A 20,214-nucleotide genomic window follows, 5' to 3' on the forward strand; every position below is an offset into this window, starting at 1 on the left:
CGGGACCCCTGTCCTCTTGGGTATTGTGATGGTGGACACTCGGTTAAGATGTCAGAACATCACACTGTGTTCGAGAAAATAAAACACGGATCAGAGATCTGCGTCAACCAAGGCCCAGAAGAACCAACGGTTCTGGATTGTTTTCTAATGATATATTTTCTGTTCCAGTAGATAATTTTTATATAAATGATTATTAAGTTGGCTAAGAACGAGGCTCACAAACGATGCTCAGCTGAAATAAACCATCTTGGTTATGCCAGTAAAAAAATGTGTGAACTGTAACAAATAACAATGATTAAATACATGTAAATAATATTATAAAATAATCCAAATTAAGCTGAGGTTTAGTAATAGCTATCTATTTACTTAAAGCCATTTATGACAGGTTAAAACCAATGTCTTTTCACCCAGACTGAAAGGAAACAAAGTATGAAATGCTTCCATTTTGTCTCGGACACAGTGAGACATTTCTTCGTTTCTCTTGGCAGGAAATGTCAGGAAATGAGTAACAGAATGATTGGTCAGGGAAGGTAAGTGGCCGTGTGCCAATAGAAACAGCCCTAACGATGGGTAGTGACTTGACCTGAATATTGCGAGGGCGTAAGGACGGGAGATAATGCAAGCTCCTCGATATAACAACTGTAGCTCTTACATCGTTGCAAAAAGGTTTGTCCCCTCTGGGGAAATCCTTGAAAAGGCTGGTGACCTCAAAGATTGTAGGCGTTTATTTCCTTGGGAAAAGCAGGCTTATTACAAATAGCATTTAAATAAAAAAGCTGTGTTGTAGAGTTTTTCAACAATAGCATTTAAATAAAAAAGCTGTGTTGTAGATGTTTTCAAACACTACAACAATAGCATTTAAATAAAAAAGCTGTGTTGTAGATGTTTTCAAACACTAAATTCATATTCTTTTTTTTTTTTTTTTTTTTTAATTCTTTATTTTTGTTGACAGGAAATAACGTACACACATCGAGAACATCACATAATGCATATCCATCGTCATACATACAGCATATGTGGTTCAGTAATTCAATACATGTTGACAGGAAATAATGCACTCACATCGGGAATATCGCATTATGCACAGCCATTGACATATATACAGCATTTTGGGTGCAGTACAGTAAAAAAGTATGCCTGTCAGTATTCCTCGGTACGTTCAACTACTAACTGCCAACTTTAGTTGTAAAAGGTTATGAACGAGAAAAAGTGTGTAGTGATTGCCTAGGAACCACCACTTACGACTTTTACTAATGCCGCATGTCCGTCTGAAGTCCTCGGTATGTCCAGCTACTGGCCGTCAACTTTTAGATTTTATGTGGGTATGAACGAGAAACCCTAAGGAAAGAATTAACACCTGTACCTCTGCCAATGGACAGTGACACCCATGCCGCAGGATTGTATCTGTTCCCAGGGGGCGTGCTGCTATCACGTTAAGAAGGTGCGTATTAGCAACGGTGAGGTACCTACGGCAGGATGCTATATGTTTACCACACCCTGTCCGCCGGAGGGGCCATAGGGTCCCCTGCCGCAGACAGCAGTGTATGTTCTCATCTAATACCGGTGACCGGTGGGATCCTCAAGGGTTGTGGCGTATATGCCTCTAAGCCCCCCTATGTCAGGAGTGCCGTCCTATTTGTATCTCTACTTGCTCACAGTACGAGAGTAGAGGTGTTACAGAGAGAAATAGAGATAGGGAAGGGAGAGAGAGGTGAGAGAGTAGAGAGGGGAGGGGGCTGGGGGGGGGGGGGAGGCGAGGAGCGATGTCTCACTGCTTCCCTATCACACAGACTCTATGTCCGCTAAGCAAGTCAGCCCAGGGGGCAGGCCTCCCAAGGAGCCCATACTTTCTGGAAGCGTGTTTGTGTTCCTCGAACTCTTGCTGTCAGATCATCCATCAAGTAAACTTCCCTAATTCTGTTAATGACTCCGTTAATTGGCGGTGTGGATTGTTTCAGCCAGTCCGCCGCAACTGCCCTCCTGGCTGCCAACGTTATCTTATGAATAAGGGCTTGTTCATGCCTAGTCCACCCGTCTATTGATCTCTAAGTAGGTATACCCAAGGGTCTAGGGGGGGAGCTCTGTTAAATACCTGGGCTAGGAGGTTTTTGATTTGTTGCCAGAAACTTGCGATCAAGGGGCATTCCCACCACATGTGTATGTATGTCCCTTTTACCCCGCACCCTCTCCAACATACATCTGTAGGGGTCCTGTTCATGCGGTATAGTTGGACAGGAGTTGTGTACCAGCGGAACATCGTCTTAATTGCTTGCTCCTGCAGGGTTACACAAACAGAGGATTTATGGTTTGCCTCCCATATTTCCTGCCATTCTATCCCTTCCAGCTGCTCCCCTAGGTCCCTTTCCCATTGTTCCGTGTAGGCTAGCACGCTCCCCTCCCTAGTTGTCGAGCAGATGTGAGCGTGGAGCCGGGTAATCAGGCCCGTAGGCATTTGGTCTTGGGTGCATATTTGTTCGTAGAATGTCATGGGTTTTCGAGCCGCCTCCCTGACCCAGGGCTTTTGTACAAAATCTTTTATTTGGATGTATCTAAAAAAAATCGGCGGGAGTGAGATGGCCTCTTTGTTGTAAGGCATCAAACGACACTATCTCCGAGCCCTGCACCAGCTGTTGTATGCGTTGCAAGCCTATACTTTCAAGATTCCTGAAACTACGCGCTGCCATGCCTGGTGGGAATGCTCTATTTCGTAGGTACGGCATTAGTGGGGATGGGGAAGATGCCAATCCGTATCTCTGTTGAGCTCTGTCCCACAGATGAATAGAGTTCAATATCGCTGGACATGTTGATCTAATGATGGGTCTATGTGTTCTGGGAACCCATATGAGTAGCTGGGGGATGTCCGCCCCCACCATCAAGGATTCCAGCTCCACCCACTTCCTCTCACCAGGTGGCGAGTGCCATAGAGCTATTTGCGACAATTGTGTCGCCAAGTAGTACCCATATAGGTCGGGCAGTCCAAGACCCCCCCTGTCCTTTGGCCTATGTAATGTGTGTCTCGCTACCCTATGGCGTCTGTGTTGCCAAACGAAGTTCCCTATCGCCTGCTGCAGCGGCGCGAGTTGTGTCTTAGATACATGGATGGGCAGTGACTGGAAATAAAATAGAATCCTGGGCAGGACATTCATTTTGACTGCGTGGATCCTCCCTATCCAGGATATGGGTCGATCGTGCCAAGTTTCTAAATCCCTAATGAGTTGTTTCACCAGGGGGGTATAGTTTTGTGAATAGAGTTGATCGGGAGCGGCAGTCAGTTTGATGCCTAGATATTTGATCGATTGGTGATCTATTCTTATGTGGTGGGCCCTCCGCAGAGCTGCCAATTCGTCGGTGGGGATCTCGATGGGGAGGGCGCTGGATTTAGTCATGTTAACTTTGTAGCCAGAAACGGCGCCATAGGAGTCTAGTACCACCTGCAAGGCCCGCATTGAGGTGGCGGGGCTAGTGAGCGTCAAGAGCACATCATCCGCGTACGCTGACACCAAGAACTCCCTGCCTCCCACCCGGGTCCCCTGCACGTCTGGGTGACTTCTAAGGGCTTGAAGAAGTGGTTCCAAGGAAAGAACAAACAGGAGAGGGGACAGCGGGCACCCCTGTCTGGTGCCGTTGAACAGCCTGAAGGGCCGCATAGGGGCACCCGAGATCTTCACCTGTGCCCGTACATTTGTATACATTGCTTTAATCAGAGTTATAGCCTGGTCGGGGAACCCCAGGTGGGACAAGAGTGTGAACAGGTACGTCCACGTGACTCTGTCGAACGCTTTTTCAGCGTCTAGGGAGACTAACAAGGTTTTTGTGTGCGTAACTGTCTGTTTCCAAATAATATCAATATTCCTGCGGGTATTCTCAAACAGCTGTCGACCCTGCACAAAACCCACTTGGTCCGGGTCAACCAATGTGGCCAGAAAGGGGTTCAGCCTCGTTGCCTGGATTTTTGCCAGGATTTTCATATCGTGATTAATCAGCGAGATTGGTCGATAGCTACTCGGGAGTGTCAGGTCTCTGTCGGGTTTGGGCAATAAAACAATGGTCGCTAACGACATGTCTGAGTCTGGAGCGCTCCCCTCTCGAAAGTCGTTAAAAAGGGCGGCCAAATGAGGGGCTAGCACGTCTCGGAATTCCTTGTAGTAACTCCCGTCGAACCCATCCGGTCCCGGGGCTTTATTCCCATGCAGGGCCGCGATGGCCTGAGCCACTTCTTTCGTCGTGATTTCCGCCGCTAACGCGTCCACCCCGTCCTGTGCCAGTCTGGGCAACCCCAAGTTTGCTAGAAATCGTCTTGTCATGGCCTCTTCCTCCCCCGTCCTCCCCTCAGTACCTGGAGAGTGGTTATAAAGGGACGCATAGTAATCAGTAAAGACCTCAGCGATGTCTCGAGGGCTAGTTTTAATTGAGCCGTCAGTGTGTCTAATGGATGTGATATGTCCCCCTCTTTGTCTGGGTTTCAGGACTCTAGCTAGGAGAGTGTCCATCTTATTTGCGTGTTCATAGAAGGTCCTTTTGGACCACGTAATGGATTTGGCCGTGTCGTCTAAGAGCAGCTGGCGGATTTCCAGCCTCAGCTCTGTCAGCCGACTCGCAGTCCGGTCGTCCGGACTACTCTGATGTAGTGTTTCTAATCTTTTCAGGTCAGACAGGAGTCCCTCTAGCTTTTGGAATTTCAGTTTCTTTTTGGTAGTAGCTAGTTTAATGAGCGTGCCCCTAATGACTGTCTTATGGGCCGCCCATACCGTCGCCAGGGAGACGTCCGGGGTTACATTAGTTTTAAAATAATTGTCGAGTTCCGTCCCAATCTGGGATGCTATAGTCTGGTCCTTCAGTAAGGAGGCGTTAAGCCTCCATGTCCACGGGGTTGCCTCGCACAGCCTCCCTAGCGTCATTGAAATGTCGGCATGATCCGACCACGTGATGGGACCTATGTTGGTGCTAGTAATTCGTGGTAGGCACCTGCTATTTACTAAGAACATGTCTATCCTAGAGTAGGATCCGTGAGGAGCCGAAAAGAATGTATAGTCCCGCGTACCCGGATGATGTGCCCTCCAAGCGTCCACCAAGCCCGACTCCGCCATAAATTTGTGTAGTAGTTTGTCCTGCCTCCCGCCCCCTTGGGACGCCTGTACTCCACTGCCCGCCCTCCTGTCAACCGCTGGGCTTGTCGTAGCGTTCATGTCACCCCCCACAATGACCAGTCCGTGGCACAAGGTACGGAGCTTGGTCTGCAGTGTCTCCCAGAAAGCTGCTTCTGGTTGGTTAGGTGCGTATACGTTGATTAAATGGATATGGTGGGACAGCAATGTGCCTGAAACTATGACGTAACGCCCTTCTGGGTCAGACTCAGTGGACAAAATTCTGATGGGGCAGCTGTTCCGTATGAGGATCGCCGTTCCATTGCGTTTGCGCAGCGCCCTGGCCTCATACGTTGTGCTGTATGTGTGATCGTTTAGTTTGAATTTAGTCTGCCTCGGTAAATGCGTCTCTTGTATGAATGCTATATCAGTTCTTAACCTTTTGAGCTCCCTGAACAATAGACGCCGTTTGTTAGGGGAGTTCAACCCCTTTACATTCAATGAAGTAAGTTTAACAGCCATGGGTTACCACTACTGTGTGTGCTACAGTTTGCGCCCGTCTCTGCTCGGGCTGCGCCCCTCCTCACCGCCCCCTCAGGATAACATAGGTTCGGGGAAGAAAAGGAAAGGGAAATGAAGGTAGGGAAGGAGAAAGAAAGAAGAGAGAAACAGAAAGAGAGTGTGGAGCACTTCCAGTGCGCCACCAACAGGTGTCTGGTCTTACCTGTCGCCAGACTATCTTGGGGGTCAGGATCCAGAATCCCATCCGCGTCCAGCGATCGGAAGAGATTCAGGTTCGCGAGCCCTCCCCTTGACGCGCTGTTGCGCGAAAGGTAATGGTATCTGGACTGTGTAGGCTTCGGATACTGCACTAAAACAGAAAAAGGAACAGTTTTTACGGGTACATTAGGTACCCCGCCCGTGCTCTCTGGGGGCGATCATCAGGGAAAAAACAGTGGTGAAACATGTAACAACAAAGTATGCAAACATTGCGGTAGAACAATGGTAAGGGTCGTGGCATGCAAGTACGAGGGCAAAGTAGGGGTGCTAGCTCGACGCTCCCTGCGTCTGTCCCATCTAAAATGTGCCCCTCAATCCCACTCCCGGCCTCAGGGGGGGCTCTGAATCTCGGGTTGCTTCGGGGAACATGGTGGTGCCCCCCAGATTCTGTACACAGGGCTTAGCGGTGGTACATCCCAGTGCGAAGGCAGTTAACCGGCAAACCGGTCCCAGGTCTGAGTTGTTTTAGGGGCCCGCTTCCCAATAAAGGTGTACGTGAGAGTACTGGTGTCCTTCGGGTTATGAGCGCTGTCGGATTAACACGGGTGGCTGTGCGTGTGTGCCTATCTGGTTGCAGTGCAGAGCGCTAATCTCCTGTAGTAATATTGCCCCCGTTGGCGATCCACTGCTTATGTGGCCTGTGTGAGGTGGGCGAGCGGGAAACTTACGGGGTAGTAGTGGTAATTTCAGTGTTATATTTGTCTGCCCCCGTCCCCCTTTATGGATCATCTGTTTTCCGGTTACTAAAGCTGTTTCATGTTTTGGGTTTGTATCTTTTCCTTTTTTTTTTTTTTTTAATAAGGGAAATGTTGTCCCCCTTTTACTCCCTCCCTCCCCCTCCCCTCCCCAATGTTCGCCCTCCCCTTGCCCATGGTGACCTCGCGTGTATGGTTAAGCGTTCCACAGGTCCTGTGGGTGTCCCTTCCCTGTGCTTACGGTGTGTGTGCCAGTGTGGGATGATGGGGCCGTGTCAGGTTGGGGTCCCCCAGATCCCTTCAGCAATGAAGGCAATAAAGCAAGCCGTTGCCGGCGCCCAGTCCCCCACATATGCAACATATATGACATAGATATCCAAACATGCATCCCGCCTCCCATAGAATACAGTAGGATGGAGGACGGGTGCGCTGCACGGGCAATGTCCGGTGCTTGCCATATTAGGAAAGTACTTTGTAGATCAGGGCCCGATGGCCACAGTACCTTGCATCTTCCCGCCCATGGCAATGTGGCTATGCGGCAAGATGGCCTCTCTCTCCAATATGGCCACAGTCCAGACCCCGGCTGCACCCCACTGTGTACCCTTGTCTAGGCCCCCACAACCCCCCCCCAACAAGCAAATATGTAAGGCCCCCCCCGCTCTTCTCCGGGCCCAGCTGCTGACACGGAGCATGCCCTGCCTCCCAAGAGTGTCCCGGTGCCCCACCAGAAAAATACATATTGTACCCCGGACAGGACCCCCACGACCCCCTCCCAAGCCAGCAATCGATGCCCCCTAACCCTCCGCCAGGGCAGTGGCCGGGACGTTGCATGCCATGCCCTCCAACACTGTCCCGGAACCCCTCCAGGAAAGACCACAAAGTCACTTACGGTACGATGCTCGGAGATCAGCGCCGTCGAGCTCCCACCTCCTGCCACTCGGTCGGAAGAGGCTCCAGCATGTGTGTGGTAGGCCGCATCTCCGGCAAACCGCTACTGGTAGGAATGCCTAAGACCTCCAGGAACCGTTTCGGTTCGCCGCTAGGGGTCAGGGTGTGGGTCTTCCCCCCTCGGAACGCCATCAGCCGAAAAGGGAAGCCCCAGGCGTATGGTATGTTCTCCTTCCGCAGAGCCTCCGTGATCGGCCTCCACTCCCGACGTCTCTGAAGGGTGTTGGGGGCCAGGTCCTGATAAACCTGGAGTTCCGTTCCCCCGTGCACCAGCCTGGCTTCCCTGCTCCTCTTCATCAAGGCTTCTTTAGTTTGGAAGAATAAGAAACGGACAATAACGTCCCTGGGCGAGGCTGCGTCCGTTCTCCTGGCGCGCAGGGCCCTGTGTGCTCTCTCCATATGCCATCTTTCTTCCGGAAGGTCTGGCAGTAAGGGCTTGAAGACAGCCTTAAGTAAGGCGGGTAGTGTGCCTTCACTCTCTCCTTCCGGCAGGCCGCGTATGCGGAGATTATTTCTCCGAGACCGGTTGGCTAAATCTTCGATGGCAAGTTCTGCCTCAGACATGCGAGCTGTCAACCCGTTGATATGGGCGGCTGCAGAATTGTGGGCCTCAGTCGTGGCCTCCAATCTCTCCTCAAGGCGGGCTGTTCGAGTGCCCAGTGCGGCAATTTCGTTACGGAGGACCGAGGTAGAGTTTTCAATTTCGCCTGCTAAATAGGTTTGAACCTCGGCCAGTCGCTCCAGTATGCGTGCCGTCTCGCCCTTGTGGCGGTCTCCCCTCTGGGCCTCTTGAGGCGAGGACGGGCGCGAGGAAGGGCAACGTCCGGCGCCATCTTGGGAATCCGCAGGCCCGGTCTTATGGGCCGTCAGCAGATCCAGGACTGACGAACCCCCCTCTGTTCCTTTCTTGGGTTGTTTTTTCGACAACCTTTTCTCCATTTGCAATGGTGAGACGAAATCAATATCGATCGATGTCCAGAATTTCGCTTAAGTAGGCTAAATACAGCGCGTTGGGGCAAGAGCTCTACTCCGGCACGTCCAGCTCGTTCCCTGGTCAGGCCACGCCCACCTAAATTCATATTCTAAAATGGTATTGTAACAGATAACCATTTTAACTGATACATATTTTCCTGATGCCTGAAGGGAACGCTTAAACAACACAATGTAACTCCAATCACACTTCTGTGAAATCAAACTGTCCACTTAGGAAGCAACACTGAGTGACAATCAATTTCACATGCGGTTGTGCAAATGGGATAGACAACAGGTGGAAATTATAGGCAATTAGCAAGACACCCCCAATAAAGGAGTGGTTCTGCAGGTGGTGACCACAGACCACTTCTCAGTTCCTATGCTTCCTGGCTGATGTTTTGGTCATTTTTGAATGCTGGCGGTGCTTTCACTCTAGTGGTAGCATGAGACGGAGTCTACAACCCACACAAGTGGCTCAGGTAGTGCAGCTCATCCAGGATGGCACATCAATGCGAGCTGTGGCAAGAAGGTTTGCTGTGTCTGTCAGCGTAGTGTCCAGAGCATGGAGGCACTGGAGACAGGCCAGTACATCAGGAGACGTGGAGGAGGCCGTAGGAGGGCAAGAACCCAGCAGCAGGACCGCTACCTCCGCCTTTGTGCAAGGAGGAACAAGAGGAGCACTGCCAGAGCCCTGCAAAATGACCTCCAGCAGGCCACAAATGTGCATGTGTTTGCTCAAATGGTCAGAAACAGACTCCATGAGGGTGGTATGAGGGCCCAGCGTCCACATGTGGGGGTTGTGCTTAAAGCCCAACACCGTGCAGGACGTTTAGCATTTGCCAGAGAACACCAAGATTGGCAAATTCGCCACTGGCGCACTGTGCTCTTCACAGATGAAAGCAGGTTCACACTGAGCACATGTGATAGACGTGACAGAGTCTGGAGACGCCGTGGAGAACGTTCTGCTGCCTGCAACATCCTCCAGCATGACCGGTTTGGCAGTGGGTCAGTAATGGTGTGGGGTAGCATTTCTTTGGGGGGCCGCACTGCCCTCCATGTGCTCGCCAGAGGTAGCCTGACTGCCATTAGGTACCAACATGAGATCCTCAGACCCCTTGTGAGATCATATGCGGGGGTGGTTGGCCCTGGGTTCCTCCTAATGCAAGACAATGCTAGACCTCATGTGGCTGGAATGTGTCAGCAGTTCCTGCAAGACGAAGGCATTGATGCTATGGACTGGCCCGCCCGTTCCCCAGACCTAAATCCAATTGAGCACATCTGGGACATCATGTCTCGCTCCATCCACCAACGTTGCACCATAGACTGTCCAGGAGTTGGCAGATGCTTTAGTCCAGGTCTGGGAGGAGATCACTCAGGAGACCATCCGCCACCTCATCAGGAGCATGCACCGGCATTGTAGGGAGGTCATACAGGCACGTGAAGGCCACACACACTACTGAGCCTCATTTTGACTTGTTTTAAGGACATTACATCAAAGTTGGATCAGCCTGTAGTGTGTCTTTCACTTTAATTTTGAGTGTGACTCCAAATCCAGACCTCCATGGGTTGAAAGATTTCATTTCCATTTTTTTCTTTTTGTGTGATTTTGTTGTCAGCACATTCAACTTTTAAAGAACAAAGTATTTCAGAAGAATATTTAATTCATTCAGATCTAGGATGTGTTATTTTTGTGTTCCCTTTATTTTTTTGAGCAGTGTATATTAGGATGCTGTTCTACACTTGAAGGGAGTATGGAGGCCCTATTTGTCAAATTCACTCAAGAGCCACATTTCAGAGGAATTTTTCAGTAAACGAAGAATTTTCTGGAGAATTGAAAATGTTAAAATAAAATAACTAATCTGTTTTAATCCTCGTGAAACTTGCAAAGATGATTCTCTACCGAACAAGTAGACACAAATGGTGTTGATGGTGTAAAAAAAAAAGCACAATTTGCTTGTTTATATTATTTCAGGTAAATGTTGTAGTTTGATGGCAGTGTACAGTGTGGATACATTGGGTAATTTGGTGGAGTTTCATTTGTTACTTTATCTGGTTATAAATGTTGTGTTGTTATTAAACATTAAAGGGACTCTAAAGGCACCAGACCACTTTCCTTAATGTAGCAGCCCTGGGGCCTATGGCCAGTCCCTCCTGGGTTAGTAGTATAAATGCTACATATTTTGAAAAAGACGCAACGTTTACATTGCAGTTTATGACCACATTTTGTGGATCCGGCAGCCTAGCGGGAGTTCCTGGGTTCAGTCCTGGAAGATTGTAGGACCGACATCTAGTGTCTCCACGCACTGCGTGAAGATGCTGAACGCTCCTCGTAGAGATTTATTGACAATAAGTGATTGTGTTTATAATGCTTTAGTGTTCCTTGAACAGTCTCTTGATTGGAAAGAGATTTCATATTGAACCTACCCACAGAGCAGATATCGGTGAAGTGGTCTTCACCCTCCTCGGCGTGAATGAGGTCGATCTTACTCTTCTTGATAGTTGCTCTCTTCAAAACTGGAGGGAAAAAAAAGAAAAAACAAAACCCAAACATTTGGTCATTAAATAGCATAACATAAATTAAAAGGGCCGAGAGCTATATTGGGGCAGATCAGTCAAGGTTGGATTTAGTATGGATATAGTTCTGTACTCACCCGGGGTTATTCATAAAATGTATTTATTTTTTTAAATTGTAGCATATTCAAATCCAAAGGACGACATTCGTGAAAAAAATCATAAAATAAAATGGGGCTGTGGCTATAATTTGCAATTTAGATTTCAGTTTGCTCAAATTCGGTGTTTATTGAATAACGCTTGCCTGTTACTGAGCTAAGGAGGGGAAATTATATGACAAAATTATAAAAAAAACATTACAACAACAACAAACATGGCCGCCTCTTACCATCCAATGGGGATTTCTCTTCAGCCTTCCTGTCTTCCTCTGCCAAAAGAACTTCCTCTGTAGGAGAAACAGACAATTCATGAATCAATATGACAAAAACAGGAAGTGACTTGAGGGTTTATTCACTGAACGGTAAAATAAAATTTAAATTCTAAAATCTAGACCCAAATAGCCAAACTGAGAAAAAGGCTTTATCTATGATAATTTTCTCTCTCTTTGCATAAAGAAAAAGTAATTGGGGAAAAAAATCTATTCAACCTACAAAATCTATTCAATGTAATGCAACAAAACAACTTTAACACATCGCCCAACATTTCAAATGGGCATTTTCATTTTAGGGGTGTGAGTGGGGCGGGGCTGTTCTGAGAAAGTTTAGGTGACTTAGTAATAACAAGTTATATAACTAGAATGTACAAGATTACAAGAACAATGTATCCTATTTACACAGACTGATTTCTAAACACATTTATTGTAGTTTAAAGACCCATTACTATGAGTGTTATTGCTGTGGAGCTCTGTTATACACTCAGACCCATTACTATGAGTGTTATTGCTGTGGAGCTCTGTTATACACTCAGGCACATTACTGGGAGTATTATTGCTGTGGAGCTCTGTTATACACTCAGACACATTACTGGGAGTATTACTGCTGTGGAGCTCTGTTATACACTCAGACACAGTACTGGGAGTATTATTACTGTGGAGGTCTGTTATACACTCAGACACATTACTGGGAGTATTACTGCTGTGGAGCTCTGTTATACACTCAGACACAGTACTGGGAATATTATTACTGTGGAGGTCTGTTATACACTCAGACACATTACTGGGAGTATCATTGCCGTGGAGCTTTGCTATACACTCAGACACATTACTGGGAGTATTATTGCTGTGGAGCTCTGTTATACACTCAGACACATTACTGGGAGTATTATTGCTGTGGGGCTCTGTTATACACTCAGACACATTACTGGGAGTATTATTGCTGTGGAGCTCTGTTATACACTCAGACCCATTACTATGAGTGTTATTGCTGTGGAGCTCTGTTATACACTCAGGCACATTACTGGGAGTATTATTGCTGTGGAGCTCTGTTATACACTCAGACACATTACTGGGAGTATTACTGCTGTGGAGCTCTGCTATACACTCAGACACATTACTGGGAGTATTATTGCTGTGGAGCTCTGTTATACACTCAGACACATTACTGAGAGTATTATTGCTGTGGAGCTCTGTTATACACTCAGACACATTACTGGGAGTATTATTGCTGTGGAGCTCTGTTATACACTCAGACACATTACTGGGAGTATTATTGCTGTGGAGCTGTGGAGCTCTGTTATACACTCAGACACATTACTGGGAGTATTATTGCTGTGGAGCTCTGTTATACACTCAGACACATTACTGGGAGTATTATTGATGTGGAGCTCTGTTATACATTCAGACATTACTGGGAGTATTATTGCTGTGGAGCTCTGTTATACACTCAGACACATTACTGGGAGTATTATTGGTGTGGAGCTCTCTTATACACTCAGACACATTACTGGGAGTATTATTGCTGTGGAGCTCTGTTATACACTCAGACACATTACTGGGAGTATTATTGCTGTGGAGCTCTGTTATACACTCAGACACATTACTGGGAGTATTATTGCGGTGGAGCTCTGTTATACACTCAGACACATTACTGGGAGTATTATTGCTGTGGAGCTCTGTTATACACTCAGACACATTACTGGGAGTAATATTGCTGTGGAGCTCTGTTATACACTCAGACACATTACTGGGAGTATTATTGCTGTGGAGCTCTGTTATACACTCAGACACATTACTGGGAGTATTATTGCTGTGGAGCTCTGTTATACACTCAGATACATTACTGGGAGTAATATTGCTGTGGAGCTCTGTTATACACTCAGACACATTACTGGGAGTATTATTACTGTGGAGCTCTGTTATACACTCAGACACATTACTGGGAATCCTATTACTGTGGGGCTCTGTTATACAATCAGACACATTACTGGGAGTATTATTGCTGTGGAGCTCTGTTATACACTCAGACATTACTGGGAGTATTATTGCTGTGGAGCTCTGTTATACACTCAGACACATTACTGGGAGTATTATTGCTGTGGAGCTCTGTTATACAATCAGACACATTACTTTGAGTATTATTGCTGTGGAGCGCTGTTATACACTCAGACACATTACTGGGAGTATTATTGCTGTGGAGCTCCGTTATACACACAGACACATTACTGGGAGTATTATTTATGTGGAGCTCAGTTATACATTCAGACACATTACTGGGAGTATTATTGCTGTGGAGCTCTGTTAAACACACAAACAATATGGAGCTCCTAGAATAGAGGGATTTGGTGCCAAAGTAGGGACTGTCCCTCTTAAATTGGGACAGTTAATAGGAGGTATTTATAAAAACATACATCATCACTCATGACATACGACATATTTAAATCACAATTTTGTAGGCCTCTCACCAGCTTTAAAAATCCACTCAAGGTATCCATTTAGTTCCCGTTCGATTTGCTGCTGTCTCCTTAGTTTGAGGAACGCCCGTCTGTTTTCAACTCTCTCTCGCTCCTTAGCAAACTCCCTTTAAGAAAAGGACACAATGTTCGCAAGCCCAACATGTCTGAAATGTCTAAAACAGGGGTGCCCAGAAGGTAGATCCCCAGAGGTTCTAGAACTACATTTCCATTGATGCTTTGCATGCCTTTACAATGACAGAGCCTATGAAAGCTGTAGTTTTAAAACATCTGGGGATCTACCATCTGGGCACCCCTGGTCTAAAGGAATCTTCTTCTTAAATGTACAGCATAGATTATAGTTACAGAAATAGTTCACTGGGGTGAAGTTTTACATAATATGGTGAACTGGATAGCAAATAGCAAAAGCTAGGCAAAAATAGCCGAGCTCGGTTGGAGAATGTTTCAATATCCGCTAATTTTGCCTAAATTCTCGGTTTTCAGTTCCATGTATTTCCGTGTTTAGTGAATAAAGCCCAGCGATCTGGATCTGACCAAAGAATTGCACAATTTTGCCCTAAATAGCGGACCTAAAAATCACAGCCCGGTTTTGAGAAATTCGCCAATTTTGACTATTTTGACCCAAAATGAGCGATCTCCTTGTCTATTCACCACAATTCCCAGTTTAGCGATAAACTGCAAGCTTTAATTAAATGTCAAGTGCAAAATGCCGCTTGCTGAATGGAGACGGACAGGAAATGGAATGAGTTAATTTGTTTATCTGAATATGGAAACAGAAATAACAATGATTAAATACATGTAAATAATATTATAAAATAAGCCAAATTAAGCTGAGGTTTAGTAATAGCTATCTATTTACTTAAAGCCATTTAAACGTGATCTATTAGTACAGACTTGGCAAAATATAATCTTGGTGCTCTAGCATGTTCAACGAAGAAATTAAATACTTAAAGACAGGATTTACGATTTGTACTAATTTACAATAGTTTTGAACACATGACAGAGAAGCTTTTAGAAAACATTAGCTGCTGTTGTAATAAAGTCTTCGTTTCAACCAATCACTTCCCTGTTCCTGTGTCACATGACTTTAGACTACAATTTATAAGTCCCGGAAAAAAGGCATGACGGGGATACGGTTTGACATGGTTAACCCCTTAAGGACACATGACATGTGTGACATGTCATGATTCCCTTTTATTCCAGAAGTTTGGTCCTTAAGGGGTTAAACAGCTTTCGGACAGGCTGAATTCCAGACAAAATTCTGGATAGTTCATAGATAGAAATGCAAAACCCGGACATTGTTAAATACTGTGAACAATGTCTGGATTTTGAAGTCCAAATGGCGCCATATGGACCTGAATGGTTTTGCCCCATTTGGTACAGGGCCTTTCTATCTTTAGAGAATAGCTTTGTCAGTGATGTGTAGCAAGTAAGTGCACTGTGTTAAAGGGACACTATATGCACCCAGACCACCGCATCTCATTGAAATGGTCTGATTACAGAAACCCTGTCTCCCTTAGCACCTAATGTATAATATTGCAGTTTTTGGGAATCAGGTAAGTGTTTAAAGAGTTATTTAATCCTCAATGACAGTGTAGTGTTAGGAGCACAGCTTTGTAGTTCGAACACTATCGTTCTCCTTTAATTTCTTTGGATGTAAAACTACATTAAAAACAAGAATGTCATAGTCCCCTCCAGGCCAGAGAAATTATGGACTTTGTCACAAAATTTTGTATCTTTTGCATTTATACAGTTTCCATTTTCTATAATTTACCAAATTACATTATGCAGTTTATTCAATAAACACAAAATTGTAGGAAATTGAAAACCAAATCGCAAAATCTAGTGAAAAAAGAGCAGATGGTCACAGCTTGAAAATCTTAGCTCAGGCCTCCCAACAGTCTCACTTTTGGCAGGACAGTCCTGCCATCCCGATTTAGTGCCCTGATGTCCTGCATCGCGCTGTGCAGTGGTCCCTAGGACCGTGTGGGCTGGCCACTCTGTTCCTGGGTGCACATGCCCTCAGGGCCCTACTCAGGTTCTCCCCTCCTATTGTTCCCTCATGGCCCTACTCAGTTTCTACCCTCCCGATTGTTCCCTCATGGCCCTACTCAGGTTCTCCCCTCCCGATTGTTCTGTTAGGGCCCTACTCAGGTTCTACCCTCCCGATTGTTCCCTCAGGGCCCTACTCAGGTTCTACCCTCCCGATTGTTCCCTCAGGGCCCTACTCAGGTTCTACCCTCCCGATTGTTCCCTCAGGGTCCTACTCAGGTCCTACCCTCCCGATTGTTCCCTCAGGGCCCTACTCAGGTTCTACCCTCCCGATTGTTCCCTCAGGGCCCTACTCAGGTTCTACCCTCCCGATTGTTCCCTCAGGGCCCTACTCAGGTTCTACCCTCCCGAATGTTCTCTCATGGCCCTGCTAAGGTTCTACTCTCCTGATTTCCCCTCAGGGCCCTGCTCACCACTCCCTGGTTCTCCCCTCCCGATTTCCCCTCAGGTCCCTGCTCACCCCACCTCAGTTCTCCTATGCCAATTGCCCCCTCATGGCCCTGCTCCTCCTGTTTGTTGGGGGGCATTTTAAAATAATATTTTTGCAATTCAGTTTTCGATACACTACAATTGACTGTTCAGTGTATACAACCCATAATTATTCAAAAGGCAGGGAAGCAATTTTACTCTGTACTCGTTTTTTCTAGGCCGGAAACAAAATTGTAAAAAGGCAACAGGAAATTAACAGTGCAGCAGTGCGCTCTACTGGAAAACCGCACCTGTTTGTCAAAATCAATAAAGGGTTACTAATGTGCTGATGTAAATGTTTTTTTGTTTTTTTTAATATGAAATATTTTATTGAGATAAACTGGGGCATATCATGCGTTTTATTGTTACTGGCAGCTGAGCATCTTAGGAAAAGAATAGAGAGAGAAATAAAATATCCTCCCTGACATATCTGAGGTCAAAGCTTTTTAGATTGACGTCTTGGTGTTTTCAGCCAATCAGAACGCAGCTAGAATTCAAATTCTGGTCAGTGACCGGAAAATGAAATGATGAAAAAAATAAAAAATAAATAATGGCAAAGCTCTGTCTACTATAAAATGCAAACTTCCTGAAGGAATAAAAGCAGAAAATAGCAACATTCCACAGGTTTTACATATATATTTCATCATCTGTAGATGTATACGTTCATAGAAACTGAATATACGTCACTTTAAAACGTGGAATCAGATTAAAATATTTACGGATATACAAAGATGTCTTTTACACTTGGCAGACTTTTAATTTGATTATGCCAATGCTTAACGGTATGGCCCATTTACTAAGTATTAAAAAATTGCTCTTTTGTGCCAGAAAGAATTTTAATTTCATTGTTAAAATGTTTCAATGTTTGCATTTTTAAAAAGAACATTAATTTCAGTTTTCTTATAACAAAACAAGCAGGGATATTTTTTTAACAAGCAAGGTATATAGGAGAATTAAAAATCGTTATTGCTAAATTTTGGTAAACATTTCTTGTCTGGAAAAATTCTGCTACTCTCGTTTTTTTTTTTGTTATATTTTCTCGAAAATGCCAATTTCCGCCTAAAATTCAGTTCACTAAAAAGCAGTGTTCTGTGATTGACCCGATGATAAACGTCACAGTAAATGGAATACACAGGTAAAAGCTGTGCTGCTAACACAGAAAATTAAAAGGTTTATTTGGCAAAATGCAAATTGTAATAGATCGAAACCCACATTGCAATATGCAGGCCAGAGTGGGTGATTCAGAAAAAATGTACCAACTCTGCAATAGTTACATCTTTATATTTTATAATGGAATTTGCAATTTGGTTTTGAATTCACCAGCATTCGCCATTTAGAAAACAAACGCCATAGAATTAAAAAAAAAAAAAAGCAGGGTTTATCGACTAAACTGGGAGATGTACAAAGGAACTGTACAATTTAAGTCAAGTTGAGTTAGAAAACATACTCAAGTTTTGCATTTTTTTGCAAGTCTGCACGATTTCCTTATTAGTGAACAAAACCTTTATATGAAATGAGATATAGAAGGAACGGAAATAAAATGTCTACGAGCGGGAATCAAGTAGATACATCCATACAAAGAAGCAGTGGGTTCCTGTCAGGAGTCAGTCATGTTCTGATCTCTGATTAATAATTTAATGGCGCGCTCTCTTGAAGGAAGGCTGATCTTTGAGCTCCTGGTTTACCCCCTGTTGGGCACAGTGATAGGTCAACACGACATTTGAGAGAAAACAAGGCCTGCTGGTATGAGGGCTTCAAATGACAAGAAAGAGGCACGTTGCATCTTTGGGGGGAGGGTGGGGTTCCAGGTGTACACAGAGGATATTGATTAAAAACACATCAAAAGATAATGTCATTGGTTAGAAAGAAATAGACAAGAAGAAATGAAATGTAAAAAAGAAAAAGAAAACAAACGAGGCACGGAGAAGTGACAGGAACTTTAAAAAAATTCAACAAGTCTCGAAAAGCACAAAGGCTCATGGGAAAACAACAGGCGTAACGCTTAAATCAGACAAAGAAGAAAAACTAGAGAGATGTGATTGGACTGGTGAAACTTCTAAATAAATAATAGTCATGTAAACCTTAAACCATGATGACAATAATAAAAATACACGGTTATTCAGTAATGTGAGAATTCTAATGTAAGATAAAAAAACAGCCAAATTTGGAACATTCTCTAATTTCGAAATGCTGCCAGTTTGGCTACTTTGCCCTTAAATTTGAAATTCACTTTGATTTGTCACGTTAGTGAATGACCCTGATAGACTGGAAACTTTCACTTCTCTGGAATTTAACCCATTGAATGAAACATTGAAAACCATGCATGTTTTCCCTGGGGGAATGTCTATGAAATGTTTGTAAAATAAAATCATGAATTGAAGTGTAGTGTTGTAGTGAATGTAGTGTTCCATTAAGTAAAGAGTTATCCTAAGCAAAGAGTTTCTGATTATCATTATATCTTGGTGTATCCGCAGCGGAGGTGGCATGGTGTATAATGAGCGTAATTGGTGAATATTTCTAAACGTGGTGAAATCAAGAGGAACATTTCATATGTTTCCATAGCCATAAATATAAGTCCAGGATATTGGACCAGAACTGTAATTAATTATTATTATTATTTTATTATTTATATAGTGCCAGCAAATTCCGTGGCGCTGTACAATAAGTAAATCCCTAAACCCACAGTGTTTTTTTGTTTTTTTTGTACCTTTTTTAATTGAGGAACAAGCCATGATTTGCAATAATTAAAAACAACTATGTATTAAAGTAAAATTTGAGAAGTTCTGATAGATAGCTACCCACAATGGAACATGAGTTAAAAAAAATAATGAGTTATAGTAAAAATGAAAGTGTTAACATTAAACGTATTTTCTTGCATTCCAATGTCCAAAGAAGCACCATCAGGAAAAAGCAGATCTTACAATATTTTCCCACTCCCACCTGTGGCATCCAGGCTCAGTTTTATACTATCCGTAGGGATATCGTGATATCCTTGCAGCCAATAGAAACCTGTCATTGTACCCTTGCAGCCAATAGAAACCTGTCATTGTACCCTTGCAGCCAATAGAAACCTGTCATTGTACCCTTGCAGCCAATAGAATCCTTGGCACAGTGGTAGCACGATAGAATGTCACGTCACATGTTTCGAAATGCTTACATACTGTGCTGATGATTGAATTAATTTCACATAGAAAATAAAACATTGCCCCATGACACTCACCCTGACAGGACGCCCAGAACCAGGTTCAACATGAAGAACGACCCAACAATGATAAGAGGAATGAAGTACAGCCAGTTCCACATGGGTCCAACAGCATCATTTGTCTGTAACACAGAGACATTTGGACAGTTAAAATTGTTTATTCCTCTCTTTCTATGAACATTGGTGACACACCAGCTAAGCATCATGGGATATGTGGTCCACAGCAGCTGGAGTGCCAGAGATAGTATAAACAACACATCTGCATTTTCCTTTTAACACCTTAGGTAGATGCAAACTGCTTCGGGGAACATTGACCTCCTGTGTATAGAAGGGACACTGCACTTACGAGATATACCTTGTTTTATTTATTTATATGTATTTTTTATTTTTTGTTATTTTCCACGGCTGAAACATCAGTCGTCACCTCGAGGTACACAAAAGCCCAGTCCCAAAAAACCTGCGCAAATTCATAGAGACGTGTTCCTGTGCAGGATGCAGGCTGTGATCGTGGGGTACCAGTTCTGGTAAACTCAAATAATTCATAGAGAGGTTTAGTTTAAAAAGCGTCCCATTTTATGTGGGTTTTCTTGTTCGT

The 20,214-nt window shown here is 44.7% G+C and overlaps 1 protein-coding gene across 1 annotated transcript in view; it reads right to left on the reverse strand.

The window, feature by feature from the left end:
* Positions 1–20,214, reverse strand: part of CACNA1B (calcium voltage-gated channel subunit alpha1 B) — a 283,004-nt gene that overhangs the window by 106,646 nt on the left and 156,144 nt on the right. Inside the window, exons 7-10 of the mRNA XM_063432933.1 lie at positions 19,638–19,741; positions 13,889–14,004; positions 11,379–11,435; positions 10,904–10,993 (exon numbers count right to left, since the gene is read on the reverse strand). Of these exons, the coding sequence (XP_063289003.1) occupies positions 10,904–10,993; positions 11,379–11,435; positions 13,889–14,004; positions 19,638–19,741 (367 nt within the window). The remainder of the gene's footprint in view (positions 1–10,903; positions 10,994–11,378; positions 11,436–13,888; positions 14,005–19,637; positions 19,742–20,214) is intronic.

Source organism: Pelobates fuscus, chromosome 9 (assembly GCF_036172605.1).
Source record: "Pelobates fuscus isolate aPelFus1 chromosome 9, aPelFus1.pri, whole genome shotgun sequence".
Lineage (NCBI taxonomy): Eukaryota > Metazoa > Chordata > Amphibia > Anura > Pelobatidae > Pelobates > Pelobates fuscus.